The following is a 14902-nucleotide window of genomic DNA, read 5'->3' as shown; positions in this document are numbered from 1 at the left end:
GAGTGAGTCAACATCGTCAAAAACATCGTGAAAAACATAAAATCGAGCTTCCACTGTAAATGAACCTGCAGAGTACTAAAAACCAAATATGATTTCTAAATATACACTACTTTAAAAGTATATTGAACGAAGTACTAGTATTCAACTGACACTGCAGTATGTAGTGAATTGTGTAATGTACATCTTCCTATGCTGTTTATAAAACGAACTGTGCATGCAAATATAAACCATTTTAAATACTCAGAATTTAAATAGAGACTATAAGTCAGGAACGTGAACAAAATAGAAATAAAGCTTGATTATTTGATGTAACTACAGTGAAAGGAAAATTATATATTGCTTCTTTTCAGAGGAACAAAAATGACAAACAATGTCTCAATGTAACATATTAATGTCACATTTTCATTCTTTTTACATCACACACCCATCATACTTAACAACATAGCAAACACTGTCTTATAAGCTGCTCTGTTGGAAACTGAAAATTTCCAATAAAAACAGCATTTCATCATTTAAACTGCAGAAAGTTTTCTTTACGCTACAAATCTGTAGTTTTCTGCCTGCATGTTAAATCATCTTTCACTGTTGGTAAGTCTGAACTTGTAAATGTTTCAAATTCACAAATTTTTACAATTGTCTGTACGATACTAACACATGCTACACTTTTCTTGCCGATTTTCTTTAGCTTTTCTTGGCTGCCTCTGCCTTCTCCCGGGCCTTCTTCCCCTCGAGGAGCGCGTCCCGCTCGTTGGGGTTCAGCTGAGGAAGGACCTTCGTGATCACTCCAGTACCTAAGGTTACATTTCCATCACGCAATGTAAACCTTTGCCCCTGTTCCATAATCATTGGCTTAATCAGCTTCAGTTGCAATCTGAAATTTAAACCACTTATGAAACCTTTAAAAATGTACTGGCACTTCAATTATGATTACACTCAAAGCTAAATGTTTCAAGAAATTTCTTACAAAAAATCACTTGCAAATAAATAATAATAATAAAGGAATGTAACTGGAACTGCAATAAAAAGATAAAATGCAATATTTTGACTTCTAAATGAAGATAAACAGGAAGACAATAAAATGAGACTAGACTGACAGTCAAGTTTGTTTTTAAGTCCAGTTTAAGCTCAGACAAGCTAACGAAGACTGGCTTTACAGTTTCAGGGGGCTTTCAGAAGAACAAAGCAACAGGCAGCAAGTGACGTACAACATGAAGGTTTCACGTGGAAATGACAAAAACTGCTAATTACATAGGCACCTCCAGTTTCATTATGCATGCACAACCAACAGAAACAGACACAATGCACACTGTTGAGAAAATGGACCAGTTCAAGTGACACCAAGCGACAAGCAGTATATGCAGCTTGTCATGTCTGTATAAGTACGAAAGGTTGCATTTATTTCTGAAGGTTTGTTTCCAAGTGACATGTGTTGCTTACCAGCTTGTTCTGAAAGCTACCTAAAATGGGAATCCAACCACCGTGCAATTTGCCTCCACTAGGGCTGAAATCCAGGACTGCGACAACATAAGCCACTACGCTCCCATGGACGAAAGGCATCTGGTGATTTATAAGGTCTGAATGCTAAACATGCAGTGGTATCATCTGTTAGTGTGAATCAGAATCCGCAATCCGGGCTTGCCACCTTGATCCGTTAACAACCCTTGGCAACTGTTCCATACATTTCCGAATATAATACTTTATAACTGTATGTCGCTTCTTGTTTACATCACTCTTGATTATAATTAGAGGCACATAATTTTGGCAAATAAAAAAGCAAAATTTTGGTATAAAAATGGGGTCAATTTCAGGTTCAAAAGCGGTAAATAAAATAAAATTATGGTGTTATAGCGGTTAAAAATCAGATTAAAAGTGGTATATAAAAATACATAAGCCTAAATTTGATTTAAAACTACACTTAGTACACAAAATTAACATTTCACTTCTAATAGCACATTTATGTAGTTATCAGAGTATTAAGTTTATTTCTGTGTAATAAAAGTCCTCGAAATACATTTATTTTTTAAAGTACTACACACACATAGTGACCATTGAAGGTAAAGACTTCCATGTCAAGTAAGGTTGCAAAATCTTGTATTAAATTGAATTTACTATTTCCAGTTGTTAAACACAACATAACGAAAATCGTTAAGTAATTTTGCATTTATGTAAATTGCAGTGCACTACAACATATCTCTCTAAATTGGTTCGAGTGAAATTTTTCCGTTTATCAGTTAGTATATCATTGTATGAAGAAACGGTGCGCTCCACACTACAACTTGTCAGTGGACAATATTTCAATGCAGCTATGTCCTCTGGCGTGAGATCTTGTAATCGTTCTGTTGATTCACCTTGTTTCACTGTTTCAGTAAAACAATCTTCGATGATTTTTCCTTCGGAATCTTCACACAATGCAAACTACACTAATTCAACGGAGTACAGACTGTTTGCGAGCAAAAATCTCCGTTGCCTTATATAGGCCAAGGAAGAAGGCCGGGGGAGGGGATGCATGTGTTCTCTGTGTCTTTGCCAGGTATGCGCGAGGGAAGGGGGGGGGGTCTGACCTGCAGCACATAAACAGAGGTTTTTGAACACCTGTGCTTGAAAATTTTACTCTGAGATACTCTCCACAGACGAAACATTAACCAAGTAAACAAATATATTTTTAAAAAAAACTATCAAATTAATGATTTTTTCACGTAATATGCATTTATATGCGCTTACGCAGTAAATATGCACGAACACCTTAAATATGCATTTATATGCACTATAAAACCCCCCTACTTCGGTTCAGAATGCTCTGAAACAACTTTAGAACCCAGTTGCATATTAATTAGAGGACCAGAATAAAATATGCAAATATGCAAAATCCGCACTCTACTTATAGGTATTGGAGTCCTGGTAACCAAGATGGTCAGGTGTCTAAGATGCATCCATCCCCTGTGAAAAAAAGTAGCCAAGATCATGAATTTGTGGGCTCTACCTCCTTAAACCCCTTTGTGCCTCCAAGGCATGGTACAATGTGCATAGTTACTTTTACCTTACCTTTAATGGTATCTGCAAAAATTTCATACCCATCCATACACTTACTTTGCATCTTCTCCTGGCATCACCATCTCTTTCTCAGGAATGGTCACTTGCACTGGGCAATCCCACGTCTTGGAGAACATCTGGAGTTGAATGTACGACATGAAGGGCCTCGTTCTACCACCTTCCTCTTTGCTTAGAATGTAAACCTAAGGTTCAGAAAAAAGAAGGAAAAAAAAGTCTACAATACTTATTTTGTGTTATTGCTTTTCCTGGCAAAATATTTTGTTTATAAACATTCATCAGAATTCAATGAAGAGCAAATAAAAAAGCAAGCAAACTTGTTCTCTAGTAGAACAAGTGTAAAGTTTACTGAACAAAACAACTCATAACTGCACTGTCAATAGAGATATAATCTTCGTTCTAACTCACTTATTTTCTCTAGTTTTCTGGATATATGGGACGTGTTGCTTCTAGAGTTGGCTTTTTTTGAATGGATGCTTTTTTTTCAATAAAAAGCCAGCTTTTTTAAAAAAAAAATCGGAAATTTTCGCTTTTTACCAATTACAGCTAACCTATTTTATTTGAAGTTACTGTTATGAGTTTACAGGTTTGTAATGACATATTTTACAACTAGCTACAAAAATTTACATGATGTAGCAGCCAAGAGAGAGATATTGGCCAATCTCAGTGGACACATATTGCATAGTGGTTCAGACACAATTTTAACCTTAGCTTACCGAAAAGGGGAGGGGCTTGCAGGCCCACCACCTCTATTTTTTTTAGATTTTTCAACTGTTTGAAAATAAATTACATTGTTCCCTAGGATGTTCCTAATATTTCTCTATTACTTTTGTTCATAAAAACATAAATGTAATGTAATTAGGATGCAAAATGCACTTGGTGGGCATATCAGGCGCTATCTTTGCATGCGTCTCATTCGAGACACATATGCCATTGACAGTGTACAATTGGTTGGTGGGAATGGGAATTATTGTAATTATTATATTTAATAAATAACTGCACTTCTACAAACAAAAAAGCATTAATAAAAAATTATAATTTATTTTGTGAGTTTTAGTGAATGATAAAATATATGTGACACACTCATGGAATAATTGGTTATTATAATTTATTAATGATAGTAATTTTTGTAATTATTATAATTAATAAAAACTGCACATATATAATCAGCAAATGAAGCAGTGATTCAATAGTTAAATTAGCTTCTTGAATTGTAGTGATAAAAAAAGTGTATGTATGTAAAAGTATGTAAGTTTCTTGTACGGCATGGGCAAGCTAGGGTTAAAACTAAGCGTGTAGTCCTGATGAGCACATATGGCCATGAAATGGACTTAAAACAAGCAATTTACATGTTTGTGTGTCAATTCAAATGTTTATGTCATAAAATATCAAACAAATGTTAATAACAAAATATTCGATCTTTCGAGACAATTAAAAACCTTTACTGTTCACAAAACATATGCAGAAGTATACGTATTACGTGAATGTGTGTATATATCCTGTTTAACGGAGCTTTGAGACAGAAGCAACACCTGGCTCTTGGAAACCAATCCTTGGAAGTAAATGCAACCTCTTGAACCGAAGCAACATAAGCTGCAAGTGTCGCTTGTCACTTGGCTTGTACGGTTTTCTCAGGGAACTTTCAGACCAAAGCAACAAGTAACATGTGTCACTTGGAAGCAGACCCTCAGTAATCCATTCAACCTTTTGAACTGAAGTGTGACAACAAGCTAAACATGTCACTTGCATGTTGCTCAGAGTATACTGTTTTCTCAATGGCCTACATTGTGCCACTTTGGTCTGTTATTCTTGCATATTCGGTGAATGTTTTGCTTTATACTGAAGGAGACTGTGTCACTTGTCATCTGTGACTTCAGTCTGAAATCTCCTTCAATGGCATGCATCATGTCACCTCGGTCTTGTTTGTGCATGCTTGTTGGATGTTTGCATAGACTGAAGGGGTCCTTGTCACTTCATTGTAACACCTCCCACTGTCATGTATTGCTTCGGCCTGAATGTTCTCTATACTAACAAGATTGTTTGCTACTTTATCAGAGATTAAGATTTAATTTAGCCTCTAAATCACACAAAACAAATTGCAAGTATTGCTGTTGGAAAAAGGCTGGCTTTTTGATAGACGGTTCCTTTTATAATCATGAATGGGTCTCTGGAGTGGAATAAAGTAATGCTGTTGCCTTGTAATAAGATGGGGTCTGAGGTTTAAACCTCAGTGAAGGCAGAGTGATTCCGGATCTCATTTCAAACTGTAGGTCCAGTCCAGATTTCTTAAATAGTTCTCTTTTTTTTCTGCCATTTGTGGCCACTCTAATTTACTTCTGCTTCAGTTTTAGTACCAGTATTTTTCGACCGCTGTGCCGCAAAGGGTCCGTTGCACCCAGGGTTTGACAACTAATTTATATTTGACAGCAAGTCTATACATAACTGAACTATGATTATGTCATAGTTGATATATTAATATTAATTGAGAGTGCATATTAATTTCCATATAAACTTTAAAGATCAGAAATGTACTTATTAGTGAAATTGTTGGGATCAGGGCATTGACTTGTAAGAAATACATTTACTGGCTGTAGTCTCACAAAGGTTGAGAACCACTGCAACAGACAAAATTCATCACTAGTTGCTCCGTGTCCAGGTTTAGCAGCCATTTAATCAAATTATACCAAATTATACTGGAAAGCCAGAATACAAATATATTTTACTGAACACAAAATTTAATGTAAAGAGATTTGATACTAGATTTTCAAAAGGGAGAGCAGTATTCTTTTTTATTTTTTTTCTTCACGTACGTGTTCGTATAACAAATTCAAACATTGAAAATCATATCATAGTATTAAAAACACATACAAAAGTACTCTAGTTACGTGAATATGTTTATACGACATAGATATATTAAATAAGTCTACTGAAATATGAAGATAACACTCAGAAAGAACCGCCCATTCAAAAAAGCCAGCTTTTTTTAAAACACTGTTTATGTCTAGCTACTAATTTTATATTGTATTTTATATTTAGAGACGAGGGAGATAAACAAAAATCATGGAACAGGAAAAATTCTATCAACTCATGTATTTTTATTGATTTGACACACTTTTGTGAAAAAAAGCAGAAAAAGCTCAACCAAAAAAGTCACAGAAAAAACTGGCACATATTTTTGGTAAATAAAAAAGTAAAATTTCGGTATAAAAACAGTCAATTTTAAGATCAAAAGCGGTAAATAAAATGAAATTTCGGTGTTATACAGGTATATAAAATGACATTTTGGTTTTAAAAATGTGAATATAATCCCAAATTTGATTTAAAAATTGCACTATTACACAAAATAAACATACCCCTTCATTAGCACATTAAATCATTAATAGAATATTAAGTTTATTAATGTATAAAGGGGGGGTCCATTTTTTTCTTCTCAAATTTTTACTGCAGAATTAATCAATTTTCCATGAATTGCATAACTTACAGGATACTTCAGACTTCAGAAAGTGTCGCATCGGTATATAAACAGTAAATTTCATGAAAAAACAGAATAGGAAAATGCACCTCACACTTTTCAGAAACATGAAAAATTAACAATACAATGTGTTATTTCTAGAGGCATGTACATTTCGTTTTTGACGAAAACACGAAATGTGAAATAACACATTGTAATGTTAATTTTTCATATTTCTGAAAGGTGTGAGGTGCATTTTCCTACCGTTTTGTCACGAAATGATGCGAAATGAACTGCAAAATGCGAAATAGACTCAAACACGAAATTTACCGTTTATATACCGACACGACACTTTCTGAAGTCGGAAGTATCCTGTAAGTTATGCAATTCACGGAAAATTCATTAATTCTGCTGTAAATATTTGAGAAGCAAAAATGGATCCCTTTATACAGGAATGAACTCAATATTCTGGTAATGATTTAATGTGCTATTAGAAGGAATATGTTTATTTTGTGTAACAGTGCAGTTTTGAAATCAAATTTGGGATTATATTCACATTTTTAAAACCAAAATGTCATTTTATATACCGCTTTTCACCACTATAACAGCGAAATTTCATTTTATTTACCACTTTTGAACCCGAAATTGACTCTGTTTTTATACCAAAATGTTGCTTTTTTTATTTACCAAAAATATGTGCCTCTAGTTATTTCACATTTCATGTTTTCGTCAAAAAAGAAATATGCATGCCTTTAAGTATAAACAATAAGAATTTAATTCTTTGTACAATATTGAATAATATCTAGGACAATACAGTGATTGCATTTTCAACCCTCCCTCCCTGGCAGGACATCACACAATATTGGTACAAAATTATTGATTATAGTCTTTGGCATAATTTCCAGGATATTTTGACTGGAAAAGTGTCATGCGGTGTTTTGTGGACACTGCACAACACTTAGGATATTAGAAAGTATTGGCTGGTGTCAGTAATGACATCTCAACTGATATGGATACACTGCTATCAGATCAGTTCATACATTATTGTATCGTACACTTCTATGTATTATTACAAGGAGGAAACAAATCACCTGAGCTTCCACATTGTCCTGTGCTTTCATTAATCCAGGCTTGGTCATCACCATCCCTCGACGAATTTCGTCCCTCTTGATCCCTCGCACAAGAGCACCAAGTTGGTCCCCAGCATGAGCCTCCTCCAGGATCTGATGGAACATCTCGATCCCTACAACATAAGGGGTCAAGGGTTAGATACTCAATAGAAACAGAGCATGGATATGAGCCATGTCCCCTGGCTAGCCAGAGTGAAGAATCTACAAATGTCATAGCTTTGCCCCTTAAGGTGCGAAGATACCACCTCTGGACCTGAATGTCTTGTAAAATCTAAGCAATATGACGAAAGAAAACAGTTACATGTCTAATAACATGGGTACCTGGGGGAAACCCTGGGGGGTAAAGGTGGTCAGGGGCGTGATGCTGATCACATCACCCCCACTCACGACGGGATCAAGAAAGTGTGGGGCGTTACCCCCACACCCCCTATACGGCTTCATGGCATGGTGCTATGCACAGGGGAAACCTTTACCTTTACCTTTTTTATTAATTTTATGAATATAAATATATAATTCATGTACTGTGGTTTTGGAAAGTAAATGTTAAAATATACTGTCACTTATTTCCTAAGGAAAACTGCATTCACTTGGCTACATACATTAAATAAGTAGATGAATTTAATTTTTGATTAAATTTTAATATGTCTATGACTATTTTGACAGAATTCTACACTAAATAACAGCTTGTTCACAGAAATATCACTGTTAAAATGATAACTAAAATAGTAATGCAAAATGTACCTGGAGGGTTCAATAAAAATATAAAATTTGAACTATTGACCTACGTTTCAGTAGGATGATAATGTCATTCAGCTTTCTCCAAATTATTCTCTTATCCTCTCTCTTGTTAACAAAGAACTTCATTTATACATCAAAACACCGATTTCTTTATTTTTAGTTACATATTCAGGTATCTTTTGTTTTACTAATTCCAAAATTATCTGTCTATATTGCCTCATGCCCACAGTCCTATTCCAAATAAATTATAAGCTCAAAGGTTACGGAAATTAAGTTTTTCATGAATCCTAATTTTGAGGTGTGTCTATCAATACATAAGAAGCATGCATTGTCAAAACCAGCAGAATCCTGATTTTATATCTTCAGGAACATGTGTCAAAATATAAAACAGTTTTCTAGAATGTTACTTATTGGTGCCACAGCAATGTGCTATATGGGAAAATATAAGATGCAAGATTGCAAAATTGCTGTTCTACTCTGAATCTACATCTCGTATTTCTGTTTCTTTCCTCATGGACACACACACAAAATTAATAATTTGCATGATAAATTTCCAAAAATCTAGGCTCACCTGTTACTGTGCTCTTTAGTGTTTTATTATGTCCTATGAATTCACACTCCATGCCCTTTTTAAGAATGCCTCTCTCCAGCCGACCAGTCACCACCGTGCCACGACCTGCAAAGAACCAAATCATATGTAATTCCTGTCAGGATGTTTTCCTTAGTGGCAAGACGAAATTGAAGGTCAATTTCACATTCTCCAAGACAAATCCCAAAAATTTCAAGGTTGAATTCTTGTACGGTGTAAATAATTCTGCACATTTATTCATACAATATTTCTTGCTAAAGTATATTGAAATATTCTTTGTTGGATTCAATCACAGACACCAACGTTTACACTGTGGCTGATCTCGATGATGAAAATAACTGATGAATAAATGAAACTGATGAAGGGACACTCGCAAGGGAATATTCATGCTGAGGTTGGAAGTCAAGCACACAACATTAGATGGCATGGTAAGTGATTGCTGACTGTGCTCAGCAACCGAAAAGGAAAAGTATAGCTTCCTACACTGCATTGTACCAAGTATGGAACAACGGTGTAAATAACATAAAAAATAGTAATGCAGTGGAGCCCCGATTTTACGTTCCTCAGTTTTACATTTTCCCACATTATACATTCAATATTCACGGTCCCAATAGAGCAAAATGCTATAAAATTTTCCTCGGTTTTAAATTTTCACGCATTTTAAGTTTTTTTCAGCTTGGTCCCCTGAAAAACGTAAAATCAAGGTTCCACTGTATACAAATATGGCTGAGCCAATACCGATGCATCTGTGTCGGAAAGTATCATTTGGATTTTATTTCCCGATACCGGTCAATACTTTTCCAGCATTTTTAACATTTGAGTGATATGCACAAATTCTGTGCACCACTTTTGCGGTCTAATTATCCTGGAAATTATACAAAATTCAAAGTTTCCATTGATTTTGTACCATTACGTGGAAAAAACTGTATTTTGTGATTATTGCACACATATTTTTATGTCCTGATGTAATTTTTTAATATTTTAAATCAAAACTCTCATCAATTTAAGCTTATAATTGGAGTGGAATACTCGTCCCAGTTGAAAGTAGTATTGGCCCATAGACAACATACATTATATGCTTAGAACGAAGACCAGAAGAGACAGACTATGGAATCAGTCTGGACAAATAGTGATGGGGGGGGGGAGTTTGAAACTGCAGGGAAGAACAGGTCAGGCACAGGTAAGATGGTAATTTTGCCTGTAGGCTTAGCAATATTGTTTTCATTTCTTCTCCTGATGTGTTTTGATAGAAACACTGCTCATTGTTGAATCTTTCTTTTCTGAACATTCCTCCCCTCCCCCCCCACACACACACCTCTGTAGCATGTGAAGATGACACCCCTAATAAACATCCCTAAGGCTGCAGGTAAAGAAATGGCTAGATTCTCAGCTTCTGAGAAGAAAAACCCAGCAAAGAAATGTCATGCTGGTTACATAAAGGGGAAAAGAAATGAAACACCGTTGCAGCACACAAAATGTAAAGTTGCTTTCAGTCTTACTTTTACATTTTTTTAGGTGTACCACACAAATATTTTTACTAAAAAATAATATGTTTTGTACAAATAGATGGCAATAGCATACACATGACAAAATACATAAAATGACAATGAAAAGTTTCAGTACATCTCAAGGATACAACTTAGGGAAATTATGAAAACAGAAGTTGTCTTGGTAGTTATGTGGTAGAGAATGCCAAAGAAGCAAATTCATTTCCTGGTTGATTCATAATTATTACTGCAACTGGCACTCCATTGTAATGGTTTCAAATCTAGTGTTGTTAAAACTTTCTGCCACTTCAATCATTCCTGGAACAGCCCACCTTCAATTGTGTTAATACCATTAAAATTGAAGGGTTTGGGTGTAAAACATGTTAAGTGACATTTTGATCATTTCTGAGTTCATTAAGAAAAACGGTTATTAGACGCTATACTGTAGATAAATAGTTTTTGTGTCGTGTTTACCAATTTCAGAAGGCTTCACTGAATGACATGACAATTTCACTTGAAAACTGAAGGATGGCACGTTTTACTTTGTAACTCAAAAATAACCAAAACGTCACTTACCATGTTTTACATCCAAGCCCTTCAATTAATAGTTCTAATTATAGGAGAAGAGTAAAAGTTTTCTTCTTTTTAAATTATACCATATTTCCAGATAATGAAACTTACCAACAATGGAATACACATTTTCCACAGGAAGCATAAATGGCTTATCCAGATCTCTTTGAGGTGTTGGAATATGGCCGTCCACTGCATCCAACAGTTTCAAGATTGATTCTGCCCCTGAAAGCACAGGAGCATTTGAAAATTCTCCTCACACACATATACACAAAGATCTACACCTAAGCTACAATCTATTCCTACTATAATTATGTCTAGTATTAATATGAATTCATATTTGTAACATTCACGCAGCATTGGACATAATAAGGAAATAAAAGATGAGAGCCAGCCACAGGTATGAGTGAATATATTTTAAATGAAAAACAGTCTCAGAAACACCAAACTGCTTTAACCTTTAGTGAACGGCTGGTAAGACTGTTTTACCAGCACAAGTAACCCCTTTGGAAGGCTGATAAGACAGACGTCACTTGCAAAAATGACACAAATAAAGTCACCTGCAACAATCGAAAGATTAGCAAGAGATAGTTACATGTTATAAAGAATAACATTAATAGTGGAGTATTCTTCCCAAAATTTCCAACACTGACTAACAATGAAGAACAGGACTTCCACCTAGCAAGGAACATTTCTAGCAAACATTGTTCTGGAAGCCGGTTGATGTTTCTACCTCAGCTCCAGTCTAATTTCAAATAACGCTGACACATTCTCTCCTAGTTTCATTCTTTTTACCGTTTTAAACTGCAACATTTTAATCTTTCAATACCATGTGATTTTACCCGAATAATTTCTGTTTCTTCCTGAACAAGATTAATGGTTACTTGGTTGAAACGGAGGAACACACACCATGTTGTTTTACTTTCATTTTTATGATGTCAGAGCAGCAATTAACATTTGGCAGCATTCCCCCACAAGCCTAAGGCTACGGTGGTCCAGTTGCTACCATAAGGGAACTGGGTTCAATTCCATGGGTGGCTGATCTGGTTCATGTATAAAGTGGTTCTAGGGTTCAGCCAGCCTCTAATATTTAATAAATGGGTACAATCCAGGGGGAGGAGGAGGAGGTAAAAGCAGCTGAAGCAAGGTGCTTATGACATCACCCCCACCCACAAAAGTTAATAGTGTGGAGTCCTACCTTGTACATATCTCACTGTCTGCTTTCATGACAAGGTACAACAGTCAAAAGGGAACACCAAGAGAAACAATTAGTTGAAGTTTTATGCTAGTATACAGCATCAAACTCGTAACCAATTAATGACTATGTTAGTCCAGCTTAACCAATTAAAGTCCACAAGCAAGAAACAATTCACAGCTCAGGGTGCTCATTCCAATATTTTTCCATGCTTACCTGTTGCAGGATCTTTTCCTTCAAGGGCATTCAGCGCAGAGCCCTTCACTACGGGAGCATTGTCTCCATCGTAGCCCATCTCATTCATAAGTTCTCGGATTTCCATCTCCACCAAATCCACCATCTCCTGGTCAGCTGCATCTACCTGTGAGTGGAAAGGCATACAGTCAGAAACTTCTATCAATAGTCTCACCTTGTCCATGTTATTTCATCAAGAAACCGTTAAAAATTTCTTTCAGCAGAAATCACACTACTTAGCTGCAAGCTAATTTTATCTATTTATTGATGAAAAAAAAACAATGTTTCTTAGTTGAAATGTCTAGCAAGTCTGCTAAATCTACACAACTACAAGGTATACTAAAGATTTATTTTATTATGAAACACTTCACCCAAGAAGTGAAGTGTACAACCACCAGTGGCGGATTCAAGACATTCTCTCGGAGGGGGGCGTACACCAATTATGGCACCCAGCACACTTCCCTCACAAGCTACGGTCCTACCATATGTCATAAAATCAATGTCGTGACTAAAATCCAGCCGTGTGTCATGTTTTTGCCCTCCCCCCTCCCCAGCCATAATATTTCTTGAGCTATGAGGAAGGTTACAATTATGAATTCCAAGCTTATGATGTTTTAAGTAAGAAAATCCACATCTTGTGGCTGATGTTTATTGAAAGAAGTTTGCATTTTACAGCAAAGCAAGTAATTAATGTGTATTTAACACATATCGAACAATCAAGTTACAAGAAAGAAGTAACAATATTAAATTCAGCATAACATAATTGTTTTAAAAAATTAAAATATTCGCTTGCATGCTTTGGCATGAGCAAAATGTTTCACAGCGTGTTCAAAGTTCAGCCGTTCCATTTACTTGTGCTCATTGTTCAAAATTGACATGTTTGTTTATCTTTCCCGAGAAGCACTATTGCGCAGATAATATTTTATTTTCTGAAGTTTCGAAAGTGTGCGTTCTACACAGGCCACTGTTACGGGTAAAGTGAGGAAATCAAACACGTAGTAAATTAATCCGGGAAAGAAGTGTAATAGTCGTGAAAGTAGTGACGTCGCGAATGGTCTCCAGTTTTGTGATCAGAGACGTACCAAAGCGGGATTGATGGGAGTCATAAACCCCCTATGTCCCAGTATTTCTAAAAAGAACGTGCACCCCCTTTCGAAAATCCTGGGCACACCACTGATTGTGATATTTTTCATTATATAGTGTCTGAATGTATTGGGTGTACAAGAATAGAAGTAACGTCGCTGGTACATTTTTGAAGTTCGGTTTTTGATAAATCAAGGAGCACCGCAGGACAAAGAAATGATCTCGTTAAAGGCCCACAAAGTCTCTATTCAATCTTGCGGCATCCTGCTGTAAATAAGTTTAACACAAGCCTGTATTACTTAATAAGTGATACATTATTGTTTTCTTCAATGTCATATTTATTTAACTGTAGAATTAAGAAATAAAGGAATATTAATGTACATTTTTTTAAAAAAAAAGTTGGATGGGGGTCCACGGCCCCAAAGTTTGAAGGACCGCTTGCACCTCCAGTTTTTATAGCACTGTAAAAAATACTACAACGTTTACTGAGCGTTACCCCCACACCCCCTATACGCCTTCATGGTATGGTGCTATGCACAGGGGAGCACTTTACCTTTTTTTTACTGAGCACACGAATCATTCTAAGATGTTTAACTTCAATAAAATAAAGACTAATAGATTTCTCAAAAATCAGAACTAATTGATTTTTTATTACAATAGATGTGACTGTTCTGAACAGTGGAGCAGCTTAACCTATGTCTTGTTCCAACAGGCAAGAAAAGCACTGCTGTGTCACCTCCCATAGTTGTTAATGTTTAGCTCTTGGGTATGTCATAAAATACCTTAGTGTTTGATATATGTCATTCCAACTTTGCAAATTTATAAATAACTAAAAAAAAGCCCTTGTGAGAGGCACAGAAAAATAATGATCGCCTCCCCAAACCTTCAATTTGCTCTTGCAGAAAGCTACTGAGATTGATAGTTGTAGTTCTCCTAAATGTTTTCCTCCATTTATGAATATTGATTTACCAGTTTTGCTTTAAAGCATTAAAGAATGGCATAAGCTATTAAATACTGATATCAAAATTCAGTTTTTCATGCAACACTGGCACAAATAAATAGAAGATTTCAATTTTACATAATTCCCAGGATAAATAGACTCCACAAAAGTGTCAAGTGGCATTTTTGACAACTACAAAATACCAAATGCTGGAGAATTATTAGCCAGTACTGGTGAATAAGTTCTAACGCATGCTTTCCAATACCAATAAAAAAGTTATATTTTTTGAAGTTATATATTTGAGCCGATACATATTTTACCATACTTGGCTATTTATGTACGTAATTCAAAAGTCAAACCTACAAAAAAAAAACAAAAAAAAAAGTCTTGGCTCTAATTGTGACTGTGGGCAAAATAAACACATCAAATAAATACTA

The 14902-nt window shown here is 35.5% G+C and overlaps 1 protein-coding gene across 1 annotated transcript in view; it reads right to left on the bottom strand.

The window, feature by feature from the left end:
- Positions 1-299: 299 nt before the first annotated feature.
- mEFTu1 (mitochondrial translation elongation factor Tu 1) overlaps positions 300-14902 on the bottom strand; it is a 33801-nt gene continuing 19198 nt past the window's right edge. The window contains exons 6-11 of the mRNA XM_083123493.1: positions 12425-12569; positions 11125-11238; positions 8939-9043; positions 7591-7742; positions 3088-3233; positions 300-871 (exon numbers count right to left, since the gene is read on the bottom strand). Of these exons, the coding sequence (XP_082979619.1) occupies positions 682-871; positions 3088-3233; positions 7591-7742; positions 8939-9043; positions 11125-11238; positions 12425-12569 (852 nt within the window). The 3' untranslated portion in view covers positions 300-681. The remainder of the gene's footprint in view (positions 872-3087; positions 3234-7590; positions 7743-8938; positions 9044-11124; positions 11239-12424; positions 12570-14902) is intronic.

The sequence above is a fragment of the Lepisma saccharinum genome, chromosome 6 (assembly GCF_977018435.1).
Source record: "Lepisma saccharinum chromosome 6, izLepSacc3.1, whole genome shotgun sequence".
Taxonomy (NCBI): Eukaryota; Metazoa; Arthropoda; class Insecta; order Zygentoma; family Lepismatidae; genus Lepisma; species Lepisma saccharinum.
Note: the sequence above shows the minus strand (reverse complement) of the source record. Positions and strands in the feature narration are given on the sequence as shown.